The following is a 22,196-nucleotide window of genomic DNA, read 5'->3' on the forward strand; positions in this document are numbered from 1 at the left end:
CGAGTGTCCCTTGATCTCGGCCCGGCCCCGCACGGATCGTCTCTGCTGACCTGCTGTACGTCTGGGGACCCAGCGGAGGACGCCACGGCTCTGGGGCAAGTCAGGGGAGGAGGGATCGGGACAGATTTCCACAAAGAATCTTTCCACAGTCCTAATGGCAACTTACCCGTAGGTGCCATCCAGTACAGAGTCCTCCTACCACAGGTGCCCATACAGCACCTTGCACACAGTAGGCACCTGGTGTAGGGCTCTGCACCCAATAAGCCTCTGGTACAATGCCCTGCACACAGTAGGAGCCTGGTACAGCACCCTGTGCACGGCAGACGAAATCCTTGTTGTCCTTGCAGCCAAGGCCTCGTGCTCCTCCATCACCGGGCCCGCCTTGGCCTCAGAGAGGCTCCCTCCTTCACGCTGTACCAAGACTCCATTTGGGAGGTCCAGCTGGCGCACCGGCTCGGGGAAGAAGGGGGGAGGCATGAAGTCTCTTGGGTGCTGCTGGGGGCTGAACCAGGAGCTGAGGTGGGAGGGAAAGAGGGGAGGTGGGGTTGTTCCGGATGGAGGGAGGGCTGGGAAAAGGGAAAGAGAGAGAGAGCGCGAAAGAAAGTTGAGAGACAGAAAGAGACAGAGAGTGAAAGAGAGAAAGAGCAAAAGAGAGAGAGAGCTAGAGAGCAAGAGAGAGAGAGAAAGTGAGAACCAAAGAGAGAGAAAGAGAAAGAGAGAGAGAGTAGGGTGTGTGTACGTCTTTGTGAGGTATGGGAAGGGGGGGGTCTCACTTTCTTTTACCTGTTCCCGGTTTGGGTCCCCAGAACAGGAATGGGAGCGTTTAAGAGCAAGGCAACACTTTTTTTTTTATTTAAAAAGGCCATGGTGGCTGGAATATAGTGTAAAAATCATTGGAAAAACTAAAAGGCATTATATCAGTCCATATAGCGGAATATACATTTTTACATAAATTACAGAGCCGAGTCTTTTTTTCCAGGGGTGGGGTGGGGTGGGGCGGGGCACCTTAGTAGTTCACTGGTCCTGGAGTCGTCAGGCCTCCATAGTCCAGCATGTACATTGGCCACTGCTGGGGAGAGACAGAGAGAAATGGGGAGGGGAGAGGGAGAGATGGGGGGGGCAGAGAGATGGGGAAGGGCGAGGGGAGTCAGGGAGTGGGTGGGGTGAGATAGGGAGGAGAGGGGAGAGATGAGGGGGCGGAGAGAAAGAGGGAGAGAGAAAGGCAAATGGGTCAGAGCCTAAGAAGTCCCTCAAACACTGTTCAGAATCCACGTCAGGGGATGGCAGCCCTACAAAGGAAAGGCGCGATGCAGGCCGTCATAGAAAACGGGCTGCGGGCAGGAAGAAAACCAAATAAAAATGGGTGCTCCAACCCCTGGGGGTGTCTGTGTCCTCCCGCCAGGCTCCTGGTGCCTCTGACATTCTCCCTGCCCGCCTCCCAGAAGCCCCAGCCTCAGGGAAGAGGCCAGGGCAGGCTGGTAGTTTTCTCAAACTATCTGCAAGGCTGTGATAAACATCTGCAGCCGCCAACCTTGCCGGGGAGGGTTGTGAGGGAGGTAGGCTTGACGGCCCAGAACTCTACCAACAGGTTCAAATGCGGTCCCCTCTTGGATCCGCGGTTGGAAACTTTCTTCTCTTTTTCTAGTCAAACAGGTGTTCAGTCTCAGAGGAACCCTGGGAGGGTGGTCTCGGGGGTAGGTGGGAGAGGGGAAGGCCTCCATCCCTCCCCGCCTTGCCCTGCCTGTGGCTGGGAGGTGAGGGCATCTACACTGCCCCAACAGCTCCGGTCCAGACCCTCCCTGCCGGACCCCCGGCCAGGATCTCCCCTAGAAGGCGTGTGGGATTTACCACGAGAGAAATCTGATTGGTGGTCACTGTGGACTCCATGTTGGATGAAGACGAGGACGAGGAAGAAGACGAAGAAGAGGAGGACGAGGAGGAGGAGGAGGAAGAGGAAGATGACACTGAATTCCCTTCTGAAACCCTCTTCCTCTTTCGCCTGGGAACGCCGCTGTCTTTTGCTGAAAGGACAAAAGGAGGCATGGAGGTGAGGGCGGTTTAATGGGGGGAAAGTGGGGTTCCTGACTGGGTGGGAAAGTACTCTCAGCTCCAGTCTTCCCACAGCCCCCAACCCCTGCCAGGACTAAGACCTTTGACCCCTCGACCCCAATCAGGGGCGAGGTCTGGTGGGTAGAAATGGGGATCTGAGAGCTGGCAGATCTAGGTTCCAGTCCCAGTTCCATCCCTGCCCTACTGCGGGACCTCGGGTAAGTTGCTTGACCTGTCTGGGCCTGCCTCGGTCTCCTCCTATATAAGTGGGGAATGTGACCTCACCTGACTCTCTTGCCAGGGGTCAGGATGAGAATAGGAGAAGACAGGAGGGGAGGGCAGGAATCATATCTACCAACTCTATAGCACTGTACTCTCCCAAGTGCTCGGAACAGTGCTCTGCACACAGTAAGCGCTCAATAAATACCATCGATCGATAAACCCTTTACCCCCACCCCTAGGCCTCGAGACCCCCAGTGCCGAGCCTCCCCCAGGGTGAGGGATGTAGGACGGGGGTGGGGAGGGGCCAGTTGGAACCCCTCTACTCACCTGGTGGCTTAGCCTCATTGCAGATTTCGGCAAAAGACCTGAAGAAGAACACAGGAGAGTTAGACCAAGTTGCATGCGTGTATCAGGTTTCGGGGGGTCGGGGGGGGATGTCTCCGCCTGGAGCCGAGAATGCTTCTGTTCCCCCAGACCCAATCACTTCCCTCTCCAGCCACACCCCCATCCTGCTGTGCTCCAAGTGTGTGTGTGTGTGTGTGTTTGCACAAGCACCCACACTTGTATGCTTGTGTGTGAGGAGGGAGGGAGTGTGTGAATGAGTGTGGAGGTCGGTAGGGTCCCTGGGGGGCGCGGGTCTGGGGGCGGTTAGCAGGGTCTGGGAAGAGGGGGTGGGTCCGCAGGGGCCCGGGGGAAGCGATAGGGTCCCAGGGGTCTGGGGGTGGAACGGCGGGGTCCGGGGGGTCCGGGAGGACCGGGCGGCCTCACTGGAGCTGGCTGATGATGACGATGTGGACGCGCTCGCGGGCCTGGAGGATCTGCTCCAGCCGGCGGATGTCGTAGGTGTTGGGGTTGCGGAAAGGGATGTCGTCGGGGAGCCCGGAGACCTCCACCGCGTCGGGGTTGTCCCGGATCAGCTTGTAGGGGACCAGCACCGGGCGCTTCAGCCCCAGGGCCTCCCCTGCGGAGACGCGCCGGGGAGAGCGGAGGTCAGACGGGCACCCAGGGCCCGGGCGTTCGTGGTGGGTCCCCGGTCCGGTGCTCTGCAAAAGCGTCCTTCCCCGGCCCCCGCCCTGACTCCAGCCCGGCCCCCTCCTCACCGTATTTTTCGTTGAACAGCTCTTTGACCTGTTCCCTGAGGATCACCTTCTCCCCGAGCCTGTTGGCGTCATCCTCATCTGGAAGGGAACGAGAGGAAACCTGGGGGCTGGGGGCTGAGCCTGGCCCGGGCACCGTGCGGCCACTCGATGTGGTGGCCCGAGACAGAGGCACCCCCGTCCCCTGGACTGGAATCTTCCCCTGGGACCAACCACAGTCCTGCCACCCCGAGGGCCAGGATGTGGGTGGCCAGGATCTGGATCTAGGAACAAAGGCAAGGGCGTGGAGGCTGGGGGCCAGGGCGGGGGGCAAAAGGGTGGGGGCCTGGTGGAACCATCTTCTCTGACCAAGACCCTGGTATATCCCACACATGGTGGAGGGGGTGGGGGGGAATTGCTATCCAGAGCTAATTAAGAACGGAGGTGGGGGGCACCAATTAACTAAAGAAAGTGAGCCGGGGACGGGGGGACGGGGACGCGGTGGGGGGGGGGGGGTGTCGAGCTATCTTTAGCTGCCCCAGAAGGGCCGGTCTATTCTGAGCTCGAGAGAACACGGCCGAGAGAGCTGGAGAGGAACAGGGCGGCAGAGGCAGGGGCCTGGGGGGGCGGGTGGCGAGGTGGCAGCTAGGGGGAGGCAGCAGAGGTGGGGACTGAGGGGCATCAGAGGGGAGGTCGGGAGGACAGAGGCAGGGGGCTGAGGGATAGCAGAGGCAGAGGCTGAGGGATGGTAGAGGCAGGGACTGTGGTGGGAGCGACAAGGTCTTGGGTAGACAGAGGGGGGAGGGAGGACAAGAGGGCAGTGGGGAATGTAGTCGAAGGAAGAGGAAGGAGGAAGTAGAGAGGAAGGGGGTGGAGGAGAGGGAGGAGGGGAGGGGAAGGGGAGCAGGGGTTATTGGGAAGCACAGGCCTTTTCTACAGGGGTCTGAGCTCTCCCCATGAAGGAACCCCCAAACCACGTCAGACAAGTGAAGGGAGCCGCCGCCACCCAACACGCAGGGCATGGAAACACGCCCAACCTTGATTATCTACAGCAGAAGGCACAGATGCTAGGAGTCTGGGGATAACAGGGATGTGCAGCCAATGGCTCAGTGAGCCATCAGCCCCGACTTTCATCTCCTCCTGACCTGGGGGGATGGGGACTGAGAGTGGTCGGCCCATGGAGGAGCGGGCACGGGCTCTGCCACCCCAGCCCCCAACCCCCCCGGGATAAGGGAAGCATCCTCTGAGGCCGGGCACCTCCCCACCGGCCCACCGTCGCCAACCCCCACCCCGGGGTTGAGCTTACCAGGCTTGGGAATGAGTCCTTGGAAGGGTCTGGAAGAGAACCAGCAGGGGAGGGGTCAGGGAGGTCGCCAGCCCAGGGGTTAGTACCGGGGAGCCTTGGGTGGAGCCGACGGGGTCCGTTACCCCCTCCCTCCCCCGACCCCTGCCCCGGCACCTCCCCGCGAGCCCCCACCCCCGTCGTCGCCCCCGTCACGGCACCGGGTGACGGTGAACTTGATGCGGTCAGCCACGGCGAGGATGCGCTCCAGGTTCTGGGAGCCGAAGGTGCAGGGCTTCCGGAATGGGATCCCAGGCGGGAGCCCCTCGATGAGCACCGAGCCGGGGTTGGTCTTGATGCGCTTGTAGGGGACCTGGACCGGGTACTTGATCCCCAGAGCCTCCCCTGGGGAGACAGAGCGCATCGCCGACTGAGTGCCCGGGAAGAGAGAGAAAGCATCCTGCCAACTGAGCGACTGGGGGTGGGAGGGGAGAGCACCCCGCTCTGAGCACCAAGGGATGGGGAGACAGAGACCCCCTTGCTGTCTGAGCATCCTGGGATGGGGAGTCATAGCATGCCACCGTGTGAGGGGTATAGATAGATTAGCCCTCTGTCAGAATGACCAGAGGGTGCAGGGAGACTGGGGGAGCATACGCGCGTGTGTGTGTGAGTAGGTTGGGTATGTGTTCACAGGATAGAGCGGCGGGTGCTGAGTTTGTGTGCGTGAGTGCATGTGTTGGTGTTTCTGCGTGCACTGGTATATACACGTGTGCTTCTAAGCACCTGACTGTGGTGTGGGGCACCCGTGGCTGCCTGTGGAGGGATGTGGAAAGAGGGGAACACAGGGCCAGGGGCACCCCCTCAGTGAGGGGAACCAAGTCCAACACTCCATCCGAGCCACTGACCCTCCCCTCAGGACCAGGGATGGGCCACGGGCTCGGGGGCGCCCAGGTGCTAATGGCAGAAACCCGTCGGGCAAAACGTCCCCTCTGCTGCCTGCTGCTACATCTGCAAGGAGGCTATGCCAAGTCTCGGAGGCTGGGGATTGCAGCCAAAACTCCTCCCAGCTCTTCTCTCTCCAGCTCACTGCCTGTCTCTCCACCTTTCTGCCTGCCTACCTGCTGGCCTGCCGGCCCCTTGAACCGTACGCTCCTTGAGGGTAGGAAACATGGACTTAGTTTCCAGCATCATCTCCCCAGGACCCAGTCCAGGGCCCGATCGAAGGCTGGCTACCCGCCCCAGGCTGGGCCATTCCCGGGGCCCTTCTTTCTCAATCTCTCTGGTCCTCCCTCCCTCCCTCTGGCCCTCACCGTATTTCTTGTTGAAGAGGTCCTGGACCTGTTCCCTTAGCGTGTTGGCGATGTCGATCCGTGACAGCCTGGCGTCAAAATTCTCTGTGAGAAGAGAAGAGGTCAGGGGCGCTGGCCAACCAATCGGATGGGGCTCACACATTCCCTGCCCACGATGAGCTTACAAACCCGCCTACAATCCCATCTCCTTCTAGAAGCCTCCCTCAATTCACTGCCAACACCCCCATGTGTCAGCCCAACATTCCCCACTATGCACCTTTGTACAGATCAGTAATCTTATTCCAACGTGTTCTCCCTAGTGCTCTGTACAGTGCTCTGCACACAGGAAGGGTGAAATAAATGGCACTGCTTGATTGATTAACCATTATTGACTGAGCTACATCAACTCCGCACACTTGTGCAACTTCCTGTTCTGTCCTGCTTTTCCCTCCAGTTGCCATGATTGGAAAATAAAGTGTGTCGCTGCCTCCCATGCTAGAAGAGAAGCTCCTTGAGGGCAGGAACCAGAATAACTCTCAGGACAAGCTCCCAGTCCAGCCCAATGCCCTCTAGACCTTCTGCTCCCTGGGGACAGGGATCAGGTCTACCAACTCTATTACACTCTCCCAAATGTTCAGGACAGAGCTCTGAGCACAAAAGTGCTCGATAAATAACATTGATTAATTGACCGGAGGGCAGGGTGGTGAGGAAACAACAGCTAGAGTGAGATCTGGGGCTTCCGGGGTGGGGGGCCAGTCGGATCTCCGGGCGGGTGGTGGCCAGCCGACTGGACTGGAATCAGTCCTAACAGGACCGCTCATGGGTTTAAGTCTGGGGTCTGGAGTCACAAAGGAACATGGGATCCTGGATCCAGTGACCCCAAACAAGGCCCCGGGGCTGCCGTCCAGTCTCGTGGCCCCAAGGCCGGCCGATTTTCCCCAGAGGGACCAGTCTCTCGGCAGCTGAGAGCTCGGGGGGCTCTCGGCCAGGGGGTCTGGGTGCCCTTGGCCCCAGGGGGCCTCTCCCGCTCTCCTTACCTTGGAACCCCGATCTCTTTAGGGGTTCATCCGCCAGCGTGTCTCCGGTGTCTCTCTCCACTGCTGAAATGCGAGACAGCAGAGGAAGAGTCAGCTCAATGAAGGAGGAGGCTGACAGAGAGACAGACGCAGGCGAGCCTCTGCTCGCCCCATCCACACAGCAGTCCTGAAGGCCACCTCCTCCAGGAGGCCGTCCCCTTTTTTGGATGGTATTTTTTAAATTCTTACTCTGTGCCAGGCACTGTACTAAGTGCAGGGGTAGATACAAGATAATCGGATTGGACACGGTCCCTGTCCCACATAGGGCGCACAGCCTCAATCCCCAGTTTACAGATGAGGTCACTGAGGCACCGAGAAGTGAAGCGACTTGCTCAAGGTCACAGAGCAGACAAGTTGTGGAGCCGAGATTCGAGGGATGTCTTCTTGCTTCTGGCCCCATCGGTCGGGCTTGGCCCCGGGAGACCTGGATGGTCATCCTCTGGTTTCTCTCTCATGGATCCAAGCCCTGACATGTGTATCCCTACTTAATGTCGGGCAACTTGGGGCTAATTTCTCCTTCAGCCAGGAAGTCTGGAAGGCTGGGGCTCTGACTATTGTAGTCTCTCATATACCCAACAAAGAGCTCTGCACACAGTGGGTGCCCAGCACGGCGCTCTGCACACAGTGGCCGCCCGGCACACAGAGGGTACCGGCACAGTGCTCTGCAAACTGTGAGTGCTCATTAAGTCTTGAGTCAGGACTGGGACCACTGAGGCGAGCCAGAAAGAAATTAATTGAGGGAGCGGTCGGAGCCGGTCGAAGACAGGCAGCTCCTGGCTATCGGTCACCTCGAATCCTTACCGAGGGCCGGTGGGCTGGCAGTGGCCACCTCCTTCACTCCGCCCTCCACGAGCAGCTCCGGTCTGGAAAACACCGATGGTCCACCTGCTGGGCCTCACCACGCCCCTGCCCCCTGCCCACCCATCCCTGGCCCTCCCACTCCCTCCACCCTTGCCAGGGCTCTCTTCCAAGTAATAAGACAATAATGATAAGGTATTAAGAATGGTTACATTTAAAATAATAATAACAATGATGGTAATCACAAGAATAATGTTCTTGTTAAGGACCTGCTACATGCCCGGCCTTAATTTTTTTAATGTGATTTTTTTTTAAGTGTTTACTATGTGCCAGGCACTGTATTCTTATTTTTATATTTGTTAAGCACTTGCCGTGTGCCAAGCACTGCTCGAAGGTCTAGGATAGATATAGGTCAATCAGGCTGGACACAGTCCCTGTCCCATTGGGTTCAGAGTCTAAGGACATGTAATTGAATCCCCTTTTTTTAGTTGAGGCAATTGAGGGACAGAGAAGTGAAGTGACTTGCTCAAGGTCACCCAGCAGACAAGTAGCAGAGCCGTGAATAGAACCCAGGTCCTCTGACACTTAGGCCCGGGCTCTTTCTACTAGGCCACAAGGTTCCTCTAGCATCATGCTAAGTGCCGGGATAGATACCAGATAATAATAAAAATAATAATTGTGGTATTCAATAAGCGCTTACTATGTGCCAGATACTGTACTAAGTGCTGGGATGGATACAAGCAAACTGGGTTGGACACAGTTTCTGTCCCACATGGGGCTCAGTCCTAATCCCCATTTATCGGATGAGATAACTGAGGCACAGAGGAGTGAAATGACTCGCCCAAGTTCTCACAGCAGGCAAGTGGCAGAGCCAGGATTAGAACCCAAGTGCTTCTTACTCCCAGCCATCAGGCCACGCTGCCTCTCGAATCAGATAATCAGGTGGAAGAAGGGTCCTGCCCTGGGTGCAGATGACCAGTACGGTGTGCTCCGCACAGAATAGGTGCGCAAGAAATAGTACTGAGTGATCGGTGACTGGGCAGCAGCTGATGATCCTGCAGGCTGGCTCCCGGCCTGCCCCTCCCGCCCCCAGCCACCAGCCCTCACCGCTTGATGACGAAGCGCAGGCCGTGGGCGGCCTGGAGGATGCGGCGCAGCTTGGCGGCCCCGAAGCAGGTGGGGCGGCGCAGGGCGATGCCATCGGGCAGCCCGACGACGAACAGCTCCTCCGGGTGCAGCAGGAACTTGGAGTAGGGAACCTTGGCCGGCTCCGGAAGCCCCAGGGCTTTCGCTGTGGCGGGTCACAACCGTGGGGCAGACAGGGAAGATGTGGGGCTGGAACCCGCCTGGACTCGGGGGTCCCACGCCCGCCCCCCCCGAGAGGGGCATAAAGGAAGGGGGGGAGGGGGTGGCTCTGTGGGGACGATGGGGTGGGTGTGCCTGGGTCCCAGCTTGTGGGGGTGATGGGGCCACTGGGAGAGAGGGCAAGAGGAAGTCGCCCGCTCCTTTCGGCAACCATGCCAGGCTGACCTTCCGCCTCGCCGGGAACGTGGGTGAATAATAATAAAAGTAATAATTGTGGTAGTTGTTGAGCGTTTACTGTGTGCAAGGCGTTGTACTAAGCGCTGGGCTGGGTACAAGTCAATTGGGTTGGACACAGTCCCTTTCCCATGTGGGGCTCCAAGTCTCAAATCCCCATTTTACAGCTGAGGTAATTGAGGCACAGAAGTGAATTGCCCAAGTGGCGCAGACTTGCCCAAGGTCACGCAGCATACAAGTGGTGGAGCCGGAATTAGAACCCATGGCCTTCTGACTCCCGGGCCTGTGCTCTATCCATCGTGGAAGGGGTGGGGAGCTCCTGAGGAGGAGGGCAGGAGGGGCAGAGGAGCTACCTAGGAGGAGAGGCGGGGAAGGGTGGGGGTGGGGGCGGAGGCTCACCGTAGCAGGTGTTGAACAGCTCCTCCACCTGCTTCCTCAAGTGGCGGATGACATCGCCGATGCTGTCTGGAGCAGAACCGGCCCAGGATCAGAACGTGCCCCCTCCCCCCTGCCGCCGGCCCGTCAAGGGTTCGCTGGATGGGGTCTCTGGGGGGTGGGGTCACCTCCTGGGACCTCCCCTGGCCCCCACCCACAGCCAACGGGTAGTCCAGCCCTGGGGAAGTGGAGTCGTCTGGAGGTCTGCCCTCTGGGACTCCCGGAGGATACTCCCCCTGGTCCCCAACTTCCCTGCCCTCTCACCGTCCACCGGCTTGTCCTGTGGCCGCGCTTCCACGCCAGGCCCTTTGTCCGAACCTGGAGGGAAGGAAGCTCGGTCGGCTGGGGCAGAACCGGAAGGGACCGGGTCTAGGGGGCAGAACCCGGGAGAGTCAGGCCCCCTCCGCCTGACCCCCAACTGCCCACCCCCTCGTGTCCAGCTTTGACCCCTGGCTTCGACGGGACCATGTGCTCCTCAGGGGTTGGAGCCGAGGGGTCCCATCATAGTTGCCCTGCCTGTCCCCGTGCCATTTCCTGCGTGGGCGGCCCCAGAGGATCCCACTGTGGGGGGTGGCCTGGGGCACCGCCCCCAGTCCTGCAGGGCAGCAGGCACGGCCGCGGTGGGGACAAAAAAGGGGTTCTATCTAGGGGACCCCCCAAAACTGCTCGCAGTCAGCCCAGCCCAGACCGAGGAGCCGAGGACAGGATGACCTCCAGGGGTGGGAGAGGGAGGCAGGGAGATTCGGTGGGGATAGCGCAGGCCCGGGAGTCCGGAGACCCCTGTTCCAAGCCTGCTGCTGGGGAAAAGGGTCTCTGCTGGCCCTTCTAGGAAATGGGGACAACCATCACTGTTCCATCTTGTGCCTATTTCCTCATCTGTAAAATGGGGGGTAAGACTGTGAGGCCCATGTGGGACAGGAACTGTGTCCAACCCAATCAACCTGTATCTACCCCAGCACTTAGTACAGTGCCTAGCACATAGTAAGAGCTTAACAAATACTGCAATTATTATTATTACCCCTGCCCTAATCCCGAGCGGGCACTGTGAGGGTGGGTGGAGGAGAATCTGACTGAAAACACGGGAAGGCTGCAAAGCAGAGGGGAAAGGACCTGGACCTGGGCATCAGGGGACCTGGGTTCTAATCCCAACTCCACTGCTGACCTGGAGCAAGTCACTGAGTTGCCCGGGGCCCCCATTTCGTCATCTGTAAAATGAGGGTTAAATCCCTGTTCTCCCTCTTCCTCAGACTGTCAATCCTGTCTGGATCAAGGACTGTGTCTGATCTGATTTTCTTGCATCTACCCCAGCGCTTAGCACAGTGTTTGATACTTAGTAAAGCACTTAACAAATCACCGTGCCTGTGGCCCACAGCAGCTCGTCCAGGGGGACCCAGCTTGTGCCGGGAGGGCAGAAAGGGGGAAAGGGTCCCCTGTCCCTCCCTGCAGCCTCCGAGCTCTTACCTGCCAACGCGTCCTGCCTGAAGCCGGACTCGTCTGCTGCCAGGGGGGCACTGAGCATGCTGGGGACTTCACCTGAGGCCGGAGATGGGTCTGGGGGCAAGAGAACGAGCAGTTACACCAGCACCTGGTCCCCAGACCCACCAGCTTTGGAGTCCCCTGCACTACTTCCCACATCTGTTCTGGTCCAGATCACCAGGTCCCCCGGTCCCCAGAATCCCCAGCCCTCCGGGCGACGATGCCTGGCTACGAGGCATCGTCCTCTCTTTACTGCCCCACCCCCGCTGGACGCAGCCCAGCCGACCCCGCCACCGCACCCAGCTGACCCTGCCGGACACGACCCGGAAATCCGCCCACCTGGAACCGTGACCTGGATGATGTCGTCTGGGTCGTCCGGTTCCACCTTGATGGTTCGCAGGATGCTCAGCTCCCCGGAGGGCCCTGGGGCAGGGGCAGGGAGAAAGAAGCGGGGAGGGGGCTCACTGCAGCCCCCGGCAGGACCAGGGGATGGACGGATGGACAGAGAACCATCGCGCCCCTACCCCGCACCCCCCAGACACTGAGGGGGCCACGGAGCACACTGGGGACTTCAGAACCCGGGGTGCCGGCCCTGTCCTGCCCCCTAGCGGCAGGGTGGACAGGGTGGCGGGTCTGCCTGGGGACATGGGAACCCAGGGAAGGTACACCTCCCACCCGCCCCCTCCCCAGGCCAGGACCAAACCAGAGAATATCCACTGTGCCCTACCCCCAGCCCCTCTGGCCCATTTGTCTCGGGGGAGGAGGTGACAGGGTCCCCGGAAAAACAAAGTGGGAGAGAAAGGATCGATCCCAACAGGGAAGCAGGACAAAATGGTGGAAAGAGACAGGAGCAGGGGGTCATGGGGTCAGGAGAGCTGACTTCTGACCCCAGCTCCACCCCTGCCTACTGTGTGGTCTTGGGCAAGTTGCTTAACCTCTTTGGACCTCAGTTCCTCCCTCTGTAAAATGGGGATAAGAGGCTCGATGTCACTCCTTAATACCGGGAGTCCCACGTGGGACAGGGACGTCATCCAATCCGAATCGGATTGCCCTGCAGATGCCCCAGGGCTCAGCCCATTGCTTGGCTCAGAGTGGGCCCTGCATCAGCCTGCGTGTCTGGGGGTTCAGGGGGACACTCCCACACTCAGGGCCCAGGCCCTTTGCCCCGTCCCCACCCTCAGCCTCCGGGCGCTGGGTTACCGGGCTCGCAGTCTGCCATCACACCACACTGCTCCGACCTGCGGGACCCGAGCAGACCCGGGCGAGGTGAGGGACCGTGGGGAGGGTCCGGGCAACCCCCAACGCGGATCAGGGGGGCCACCGGCCTGGCCTCGGCTCCGGGCCCAGGCTCCTAGGATGGCGGGGGCTGGGGGAAGGGTGCCCGAGGGGTAGGTTGGACCCAGGGGGAGGGGAGCCCAGACCCTGTGTGGACACCCCCCTCCCCTGTCAGCTGTGCAGAGGCATACGGGTCTGGGTAGACCGCCCCCACCCCCACCTCCGCCTCACCGGGGTCACCCATGGCTCCAGGCGGGCTGGTTGGGATGGACTCACCGGCCAATCTGCCCCAGGCTGGTCGACCTCTGACCGTCGACTGGGCACTCGTCCGAGGGGCTGGCCGGCTCCGCCTTGGTGGGGTCTTTGGAGAATTTGCTTCCTGTTGTGGGTCCGGGGGTAGGGGCGGCCTCAGGAGAGACAGCCTCCCCCAGGCCTCCTGGGGCCCTCTCCCAGACCCTGACTCCTCCACCCCTGCTGTCCGGAGTCATGGGAGTAACTCCAGCTTGGGCTGGGGGGAGGGGACCAGAGGCAGCCCACAGGGGAGTCACCAAGAGGTCTCCTGGGCATCTAGAGCAGCGGAACCCTTCCTGTCCCCCCAATTCACCCTAGGCACCCCAAGATCTGTGGCCTAGGTCCCCAAATCCTTGGTTTCCCCCAGTCCAGGACCCCCAGCCCTCCAGTCCCTGTGTCACCAAGGCCAGAATAGGCTTCTACAAACCTGTAAAGATCCGTTCATCAAACATCCTGGGGTGCGGGGGAGATGAAAGAGAGGAAGGAGAGAGAGAGAAAGAGAGGAAGGAGAGAGAGAGAAGACCCTCAGCACTTTGGGGGCAGTCACAGTTGACTTCGGGCAACACGACTGGTGGCCTGGAGGGCTACTGCTCCCCCATCCCTAACTCCCCCCCGGTGACCCACATGAACCAAACCTCCCCTGGACTCTCCTCCAGTGACCCAGCAGGGTCTACCGCAGACCCCTGTCTTTCCCCACATCCCTGACTCTCCCCCAGTGACCCAGCCTAGAGCATCCCACACTCCCGAATCTCCCCTCTCTACTTCTGACTCCTCCTAGCGATCCAGCAGAGTGTCCTGGGTCCCGCCCTGGGCTCCCCAGCCCGGGCACCTTTTGATGATGAAGTGGACCCCGTGCCGCTCCTCCAGGATGCGTTTGAGCTTGGGGACGCCGTAGGTGCAGGGGCGCTTGAACGGGATCTTGTCGGGAATCCCGACGATCTCCACGGCCTCGGGGTCACAGGCGATCTTCCGGTACGGCACTGGCACCATGTGGTCCAGGCCCAGGGCTTCCGCTGTGCGGGCCAAGGATCGGGGGAGGATCTCAAAAGCTGCCGTGTCTCTGTCTCTCCACGACCCCGGGGACGGCCACCACCGTGTCCGTCGTCCGGCACACATCGCCCTCCCAACCGGGGCCCTTTCCCGAATAGGTGACGGTTGCAGGGTGGCCGCCCTGGACACTGACCGTAGCGACTATTGAAGAGGATCTGGACGCATTCCCTCAAAGTGTTGATGTCCTCAGTCTCCCTGATGAAGCTGTCCCATTTCTCTATCGAGACAAGGGTGACACCGATAGCCACTCCGGGGTTCCCCAGCTCCCTTGCCCTCCTCCCGTGAGTCTGGCCCCCGTGGTTGGGCCCCTCCCCCGGGCCGGCCTCCCCTACCGGTCTTGTCGTGGACTATGGAGAACAAGACCCTCTTGGACGTGTGCACGTTCTGGATGAGCGGCCCGCCGGCTTTCTGCCCTGGATGTGGGGAAGACGCGGGAAGGGGAGCCGCATTAACGGAGGGGACCGGGGAAGGCGGCGTGATCCGGGGGCCAAGAGTTCGGCGTTCTAATCCCCCCTTCGCCCCCGGTCTGTAGCTGCTGGCAATTACTCTTAATAACGGTGGTATTTGTTAAGTGCTTACTATGGGTCAAGCACAGTTCTAAGCTCTGGGGGAGAAACAAGGTAATCAGGTTGGACACAATCCCTGTCCCACGTGGGGCTCACAGTCTTAATCGCCATTTTACAGATGAGGTAACTGAGGCACAGAGAAGTTAAGTGACCTGCCCAAGGTCACACAGCAGACAACCGGCAGAGCCGGGATTAGAACCCGTGTTCTCTGTCTTCCAGGCCTGTGCTCTTGTCACTAGGCCACGCTGCTTCTCTGCGAACTCTGAGTCTCCTCATCCGGAAAACGGGGAGCTGAACCTTGCCGGTCGCCAGCACGGGGTGAGGCAGTGGCAGAGGGTGTTGGGGTTCATAGGTCAAAGCCCCGTGAGGGCCATGGCCTCGGGCCATGATCTCAGAGCACAGGGACCCGAGTAGCGCACGGCTCCGAACACACGGGAAATCCCTGAGTGCGTCATCGCAGCCAGGGCAGGGAGGACACCGACTCTCAGAGAATGGGAGGTTTCGCCCAACTGCTTTCCCATCCGACACCCTACACCGAAGCATCTCTGCACAGAGATTGTGTAGCTTGTCCAAGGTCACCCAGCTGCAGGCGGGGGAGAAGCCAGGACCGGAAGCTGGGTCTCCCAGAACCCATCATCCCCCCAGCCCCTGGGTCCTCCTCCCCAGGAGCCCGGCAGGCAGAAGTGTTACCGCAGCAGTCGGCGAACTCCTGGGCGGGTGGGGCCTTCTGCTCGGCGGGTGGGCGCGGCAAGGCGAGGTCGCTGGCGGGGTTGGGTCCGGGTACGCTGACCGGCCCCTCGGCCTTCAGGTCCAGGGCTCTCTGGCCGGGCAGCGTGACGCCATACAGGAAACCCGCCACGGCCACGGGGGCCGGAGCGGCCGAGGTGACCGGGGGGGCAGGGAGGTCTGGGACAGGCAGCTTGGGGGCGTTGGGGCCAGGGCCTTGGGAGCCCCTAGGGGTCCCCGAGACACAGCTCAGCTCCACGCCGCTGACCTCGGACTCCCGGCTGGTGTCCTCGGCTGGCCTGATGGAAAGGGGGAGACAGAGACAGAGACACCCAGGGAGATAGAGAAGAAAAAGAGCGAGAACGAGAGAGTCCCAGACAGAGCAGAGACAAGCAGAGATCCAGGGAGACCGGAGACATAGCGAGAGAGACAGAGAAACAGAGACACCAAGACAGAGAGGGAGTTAGAATCACACAGAGACATGGCGAGAGACAAGCCCACCCCTACACAGGACAGCGAGATGGCAAGACAGAGGGACTGAGGGACAGGCGCAACTGGGGAAAGAGAAAAGCGGGGCCCGGCCCTGCCCCCGGGCGCACCTGCGCAGGCGGAAGCGGATGCGATGGCTCTGCTCCAGGATGGCCAGCAGGGCGGTGAGGTCGTAGTCCGCGGGCCGGCGGAAGGCCAGGCCGTCCGGGAGTCCCTGCACGCCCAGCAGCCCCGGCTCCTTCAGCAGTTTCTCGTAGGGCAGCGGGACCACAGAGGTCTGGCCCAGGGCTTCACCTGGGGGCGCGGGCACGTGGGAGGCACGGGGCGGTGAGAGCCCAAGGCGGGGAGACCCCGCGACAGTCAGCGTCCCCCACCCCACCCGGCCCAGCTTTGCCAAAGAGACTTCTGTCCCACGACCCAACGGTGGGCCCCCCGCCAACCCCGGACCGCCGACCCACACAAACAGGGCCCATGGGGACCGACTGTAGCCCCGATAAGGGGTCGAAGCAAACAGTGCCTGGGGAATGGGGGGTGAGGGAGGAGTCTTCCCTTCTCAGCGGGGAGAGGGGATTCAGGGGCCGGAGGAGGAGATGGAAAAATCCACCTGTCCCAAGTGGTGCAGGGGGAATCCTGGCTGGGGCCGCTTATGGACGGAGAGCCGAATAAGGAAATGGGGCTAACCCTTCCTTAGCAGGAACCCACCTGCTAAGGAACCCACCTGCGGGCAGCAGGAACCCACCCATCCACCTATGCCCCACCCCGCATCCAGCCCCCGTATTGATAATCAGAGGTCGGCAGGCCCATAGGCCCAGAGCTCGACGCCCACTGTCCGTCCAGCAGCCTTGCAGATAACTAGCGGCCCGCATGGGCCCATCCGGCCCCGGCCCAGGTGAAGGAGCGCTTACTGTACAGGACGTCAAACACCTCCTCCACCATCTTCCGCAGCAAGAAGACATCGGAGCCGGGGTCAGCAGGGGCCCGGGCGTCGCCCCGAGTGCGGTCCCGGCCCTTCCTGGGGACGCCCAGCTCCGGCTCCGGGCGCCGGTGCCCTCCTGTGGGTACCAAGCGTGAGGGGCTGGGGCACAGCTTGCCCCTGACACTATCTCCCCCCACAACCCTGGGCCCAAAGATGTCAACCACCTCACCCAAGGTCACGCAACACCCAGAATGGCTCCAAACCCAGCCCGAAGCCCGGTCACAGCACCTGTGACCCCCCCACCACATCTGCTCTGGGGGCGGTGGGAGGAATGTGTCTGTTTATTGCTGTACCGTACTCTCCCAAGGACTTAAACAGTGCTCTGCAGGCAGTAAGTGCTCAATAAATACGACTGAATCAGTGAATGAATGTCAGCCTGAACCCTTGCCCTTCATGACCCCCTCTACCTCAGCCTTTCCTGAACTTCCACTGATGGGGGGGGGGGTCGGTCTCCCAGCCCCAGCACAGCAGAGGGGTAGGGTGGATGGGGGGGGCACTCCCCAGCCGCAGCACAGCACAAGGAGAGGGTGGGGAACAGGTCACTCAGCCTCAGCCCCAAAATAAAACTGCCGAACTATATATAGCCACCAACAGGCAGCCTGAGGTAGGGGTCAGGGGGGCCTGGGGTTGTGGGGAAAGGCTGAAGGGGCCTCAGTTCCTGCCGCTGCTCTTTCCCTGGGCCCAACCCCGGCCCCCTCCCCAGCAACCTCTCTTTCTTGGCCAAAGACCCCCACCCACAAAAACCAGGGCAGCCAGGCTGCCCCGCCACACTTCACGCCCCACCCCCGGCCCGACTAATCTCCTCTCTGCAGGGACAGAACAGGAAAGAGCAGCACCCGTCCCCCGCTCCCTCCCTGGTCGGGGTCTCTGAGACAGGGCCAGCAGACATGACAGGGAGGGAGTGGGGAGGGTGGGAGGAGAGGAGGCGGAGGGAGAGGAGGCGGAGGATGAGGAGGTAGGGAGAGAGGAGGTGGGAAGACCAAGAGGTGGGAGGACCAGGAGGGGAGGCAGGAGTCCAGCCCTCCTCTCCCTGCAGATCTTCCAAAACAGGGAACAGCTGCTGACCCATACCCCAGAGGGACCCCAAATTAATGGGGGATCGTGACAGGTAGACACGGGGTAAGGCGTGCAGACAGGCAGGCAGACAGGTGAAGAGTTGGCCAGGGTGGGGCGGGCACTCACGGCAGAACCTCAGGAAGTCGGCCTGCAGCTCCTTCCGTGTGTTGAGAAAGACCCGGCCCTTCTCCGAGCCCACCAGGAAGGTGCTCTCGTCATGGACGGCGATGCAGGCCACCTCCGCGTTCAGTTTGGACAGGGCCGAGCACTGAGGGGCAGGAGAAACGGTCTCTCTGTCACCCCATGTCCTCACCCTGCTGCTCCCTCAATGAAGGCCGGACTCATCCCGAAGGGGTCGGGGGGCTCCGAGTGATTCTGACAGTGATTCTTCATCTGTTCACCTCCTCTTGAGCCTCTCTGTTGCCCCTTTGTGTGTGTGTGTGTGTGTGTGTGTGTGTGTGTGTGTTTGGTGGGGCGGTGGGAGGAGCAAACAGAGCTGGGCAGGGGTCCTGGGAGGCACTGAGAGCACACCCAGGTCGTCTGCCCACCTCCCCTGAGTCTGTAGGCAGTGTGGCCTACTGGAGAGAGCAGGGGCAGGGACGGGGGGAAGACGACAGGAGTCGGGAGACCTGGGTTTTGGTCCTGGCCCTGTCCCCAGTCTACTGAGGGACATCGGGGAAGTCACTTGACCTCTCTGGGCCTCAGTTCCTTCTCCGTAAAATGGGAGGAGAACTCAGCTCTCCCCAGTGAGAGCCAGGGACAGTGCCCGATCTGATGATCTTGTATCCACCCCAGGACTCACCCCAGTGCTCGGAACTGAGTGAGTCCTGAATAAATACCACTATGAATGAACTATGTGCCAATCACCCAGGCTATCTTGCGGGTACCCCAAGACATGTAGGGGAGAGGTACATCTGGAAACACCCCAAGAGGGGGCAGGAGGGGTACTCCTGGGGCTCCCATCAGGGAGCATGCTCAATGGAAATCAACACTATTGTGCATACTCACTCCCCCAAGCATCCGGTCCTGCCCACCTCCACTGCTCATGGGTAACCGACCCCTTTTCGAGATGGCCAGTGGGGGGGTGGGGGGGCTGGCAGTGGAGTGACCCCCTCCTCAAACCCAGTGACCCCACCCGGTCTGCCCAGTCGCCTCCACCCACACAACTGGCTGCCCCACCCCACCCCACTCACCATCGAGTCCAAGGCCGACACCAGGCTGGTGACAATCTCATCCTTGCGGGAGAATTCTGGGGTCCAGGCGTCCGGCCCGGAGCCGTTGCCTGACCCGTCCCAGGGGCGCCCAGGCAGAGCCATGTCCACCTAGAACACGAAGAGGGGGGAGGAGACAGGTGTGAGCCCCCGCCCCCGCATCCAGAGGATCCTCTGGGCCCAGACCCCCACCCCGGGTGCCTCCCCGCCAACAGGCCGCTCCTGACCATCACCTTCGAGGCTGTCCACCCACTCACCCCCTTCTACGAATCAACTCTCCTCTCCGGCTGCCCCAAGCTCGCGCTCCTTGCTCCTCCCAAGGTAATGCCTCCCGCCTATCTCCCCCCAAATGGAATTCCCTCCAGAGCGCAACCCCGTCCTCTCTGAGGGCCCCTGACTATAGCCACCGCCTCCGGGGGACCTTCTCTGATTTATTCTCATCTCCCTGCTCCTGCCTCCCTTCAAAGGCCCCCCCAACTCACACACACACACACAAACGGGTGCGTGCCCGCATCCACGCCCACGCAGAGGCAGCCAGCCATTACGTGTTGGCTAGCAAACCCCAGGAGAAGGCTAATCGGAATTCCTGTCCAGGATCCCCACAACCGGCATCCGGAAGGTGACCGGACGGGACCCCAAGGGTCATTTTGCCGTCGTCGCCCCCTCCCCCTGACGACGTCGGCCCACCAGACCTAGGCCCGGCTGGGGGCTGGGCTGGGGGCTGCGTCTCCCGCCCGCCACCCTGGGGAGGTGGGGCAGTGAGGTTTTTCTGGTTGCCCCACATTCCCCAAGCCGTGGGCTCGGCAAGCCCGGGCCGGCCGGAGGGTCCAAGGATGAACTCCGCCACAGGCGGGAGCGCCCGCTGATCCCAGTCCCAGGCGCCCCCGACCCCCCAGGGATGCCGCAAGGTGGAGGTGGGGGTGGGGGAAGGGGTGGGGTTCCGGCCCCACTGAGGGACCCAGACCCCCGAGGGGGCGGAGGGCAGGGGGAAGGGCCCGTGAGCAGGGGATGGGCGAGGGGAGAGGCAGGGGGGCCGTGGGCAGGGGCTGCGGGGCGGCAGCTCCAGTCGCTGTGAGAGGGATGAGAAATCGCAATCCTAATTCCGGGCCCCCCGGTGTCCATGGCAACCGCTGCGGTCTCCCTGGCAACTAATCTCGTGGTATTTGAACAATGTGACCGGGGCCTTTAATCTCCCCAACCTGGAAATCTTCCCGCCTGCTGAGCCCGCAGGGGCTGCGTGGAGAGGGGGATGGGGGGATCCGGGGGTGGGGGCCTGGTTTGGAGAATTGACCCTCATTCACACCCACCCCAACCCCCACCTCCCATCCCTCTCGGGCTCCCCTCCTCCCCTCTGTCCTTTCCAGGCATCCGGGTCCCAGTCTGCCCTGAATGACCGTTCAATCGATCAATCACATTTACTGAGCTCTTGCTGTGTGCAGAGAACTAAAGGAGTGTCCGGTAGAGCAGTATGGCCTAATCGAGACAGCCTGGGAACCAGGACGCCTGGGTTCTCGTCCCAGCTCTGTCCCCGGTGGCCTGCTGTGGGATCTTTCCTGACCCACTCGGTGCCTCAGTTTCCTCAGGCTGTAGACTGGGGACGGGACCCCCCGTCTCCCGGCAGGAGGCGGGGATCCGGGGTGGGCCGGGGCTCGTGTCCGAGGCGAAGACCCCCGCATCTGCCCCGGCGCCTGAGTCAAACTAAGCGCTGAGCAAGAGTTACCTTCATCATTACTATGACTAACACTGACAGCAGTCATAACTAGAGTCTCGTGGGCCCGGAGGCTGAGCTGGAACCCTGCACAGTCCTGCAGGGTGGGGAGGAGACCCCCTCCCCAGAGCCCCATAAACTCTGGGGTCAGAGCACCGAGGGGCCGTGACCTACTGAGTAACATCACTGGGGATGGGGCCAGGGCCAGGCGGGTACTGGACAGGTGCCCCGATGCTCTCTATTTTTACGGTATTTAGTAATAATAATAATAATCGGATATTTGTTAATCTCTTACGATGTGCCAAACACTGTCTTGAGTGCTGAGGTAGATACGAGCAAATCGAGTTGGACACAGTCCCTGTCCCATGTGGGACTCACGGTCTCAATCCCCATTTTACAGATGGGGCAACTGAGGCCCAGAGAAGTGAAGTGACTTGCCCAAGGTCACACAGCAGACAAGTGGCAGAGCCTGATGAGAACCCAGGTCCTCCTGACTCCCAGGCCCAGGGTCTATCCACTAGGCTATGCCCCTTCTCTGGCCCCATAGGGAGAGGGAGGCCGGCCGGGGTCCTGCCAACACCCCTTACCCCTGCCCAAGTCTCCTGCTGGACCACAGCACCCATCGCTGCCTGGCACCCTGGAGTCCCCAGCCCCCAGTCACGGTCCTTCTGGGGGCCAGAAGTTTACTTGTGCAGCCCCCCTCCCCGGTCCCCTACAGCTCCTCCTGCCCCTCCCTCTCCCTTCCCACTCCCCTGGACCCTGCCATGCCCCAGCACCTTGACCAAGGTGCCGGGAGCGGGGTGGGGAGGGCTTGGACTAATTCCACCCTGCCCCACAGTACTCGTGTATATATGTACATATCTATAATTCTATTTATCTTAATGCATGTTTACTTGTTTTGTTGGGCATATATCTTAGAATTTTATTTATTTAGATTGATGCTATTGATGCCTCTTTCCTTGTTTTGATGTCTGTCTCCCCCTTCTAAACTGTAAGCCAGTTGTGGGCAGGGATTGTCTCTATTGCTGAATTGTACTTTCCAAGTGTTTAGTAGAGTGCTCTGCACACAGTAAGTGCTCAATAAATACGATTGAATGAATGAATAATTCCTTAGTTGTTGTAGAGCGTTTTTATTCCTTAAGTGCCCTCAATCAGTGGTATTTATTGAACGCTTACTGTGTGCTCAGCACTGACTGTACTGAACAAGAGGAAGGACACAATACAACAGAGTGGGCATGATCCCTGCCCTCAGGGAGCTGAGAGGCTGATAGGGAAGACAGGTAATTAATCAATCATACTTACCGTGAGCTTACTAAATAATAGGGTTTATTAGGTAACTAGCACTGAACTAAGCATTGGGGTAGATACAAGATCAACAGGTTCCACGTGAAACTCACAGTCTAAGTAAGAGGGAGAATAGACATTGAATCCCATTTTGCAGATGAGGGAACTGAGGCACCGAGAAGTTAAGTGACTTGTCCAAGGTCACACAGCTGACAAGTGGCGGAATCGGAATTAGAACCCAGGTCCTTTGACTCCCGAGCCCATGCTTTTTCCATTAGACCATATTGTTTCTCACTGCTTACTGAGTTTGGAGCACTGTACT

General features: G+C 60.4%; 1 protein-coding gene across 4 annotated transcripts in view; it reads right to left on the reverse strand.

The window, feature by feature from the left end:
* Window positions 1-831: 831 nt before the first annotated feature.
* GTF2IRD1 (GTF2I repeat domain containing 1) overlaps window positions 832-22,196 on the reverse strand; it is a 29,297-nt gene continuing 7,932 nt past the window's right edge. Inside the window, exons 2-27 of one of the 4 annotated variants that reach the window (XM_039914515.1) lie at window positions 18,865-18,993; window positions 17,798-17,939; window positions 16,545-16,691; window positions 15,750-15,933; window positions 15,115-15,449; window positions 14,191-14,271; window positions 13,992-14,075; window positions 13,638-13,821; window positions 13,236-13,261; window positions 12,794-12,878; window positions 12,443-12,480; window positions 11,582-11,665; window positions 11,228-11,317; window positions 10,031-10,135; window positions 9,731-9,796; window positions 8,900-9,083; window positions 7,796-7,857; window positions 6,956-7,018; window positions 5,940-6,023; window positions 4,851-5,034; window positions 4,654-4,682; window positions 3,372-3,449; window positions 3,040-3,232; window positions 2,599-2,636; window positions 1,849-2,021; window positions 832-1,069 (exon numbers count right to left, since the gene is read on the reverse strand). In XM_039914515.1, the coding sequence (XP_039770449.1) occupies window positions 1,007-1,069; window positions 1,849-2,021; window positions 2,599-2,636; window positions 3,040-3,232; window positions 3,372-3,449; window positions 4,654-4,682; window positions 4,851-5,034; window positions 5,940-6,023; window positions 6,956-7,018; window positions 7,796-7,857; window positions 8,900-9,083; window positions 9,731-9,796; window positions 10,031-10,135; window positions 11,228-11,317; window positions 11,582-11,665; window positions 12,443-12,480; window positions 12,794-12,878; window positions 13,236-13,261; window positions 13,638-13,821; window positions 13,992-14,075; window positions 14,191-14,271; window positions 15,115-15,449; window positions 15,750-15,933; window positions 16,545-16,691; window positions 17,798-17,939; window positions 18,865-18,987 (2,925 nt within the window). In that variant the 5' untranslated portion in view covers window positions 18,988-18,993 and the 3' untranslated portion in view covers window positions 832-1,006. Of the gene's footprint in view, window positions 1,070-1,848; window positions 2,022-2,598; window positions 2,637-3,039; window positions 3,233-3,371; window positions 3,450-4,653; window positions 4,683-4,850; window positions 5,035-5,939; window positions 6,024-6,955; window positions 7,019-7,795; window positions 7,858-8,899; window positions 9,084-9,730; window positions 9,797-10,030; window positions 10,136-11,227; window positions 11,318-11,581; window positions 11,666-12,442; window positions 12,481-12,793; window positions 12,897-13,235; window positions 13,262-13,637; window positions 13,822-13,991; window positions 14,076-14,190; window positions 14,272-15,114; window positions 15,450-15,749; window positions 15,934-16,544; window positions 16,692-17,797; window positions 17,940-18,864; window positions 18,994-22,196 lie in introns of all 4 variants that reach the window. The other 3 variants (XM_039914516.1, XM_029081609.1, XM_039914514.1) reach the window with 3 other exon arrangements.

This window comes from Ornithorhynchus anatinus, chromosome 17 (assembly GCF_004115215.2).
Source record: "Ornithorhynchus anatinus isolate Pmale09 chromosome 17, mOrnAna1.pri.v4, whole genome shotgun sequence".
In the NCBI taxonomy this organism is placed as follows: Eukaryota; Metazoa; Chordata; class Mammalia; order Monotremata; family Ornithorhynchidae; genus Ornithorhynchus; species Ornithorhynchus anatinus.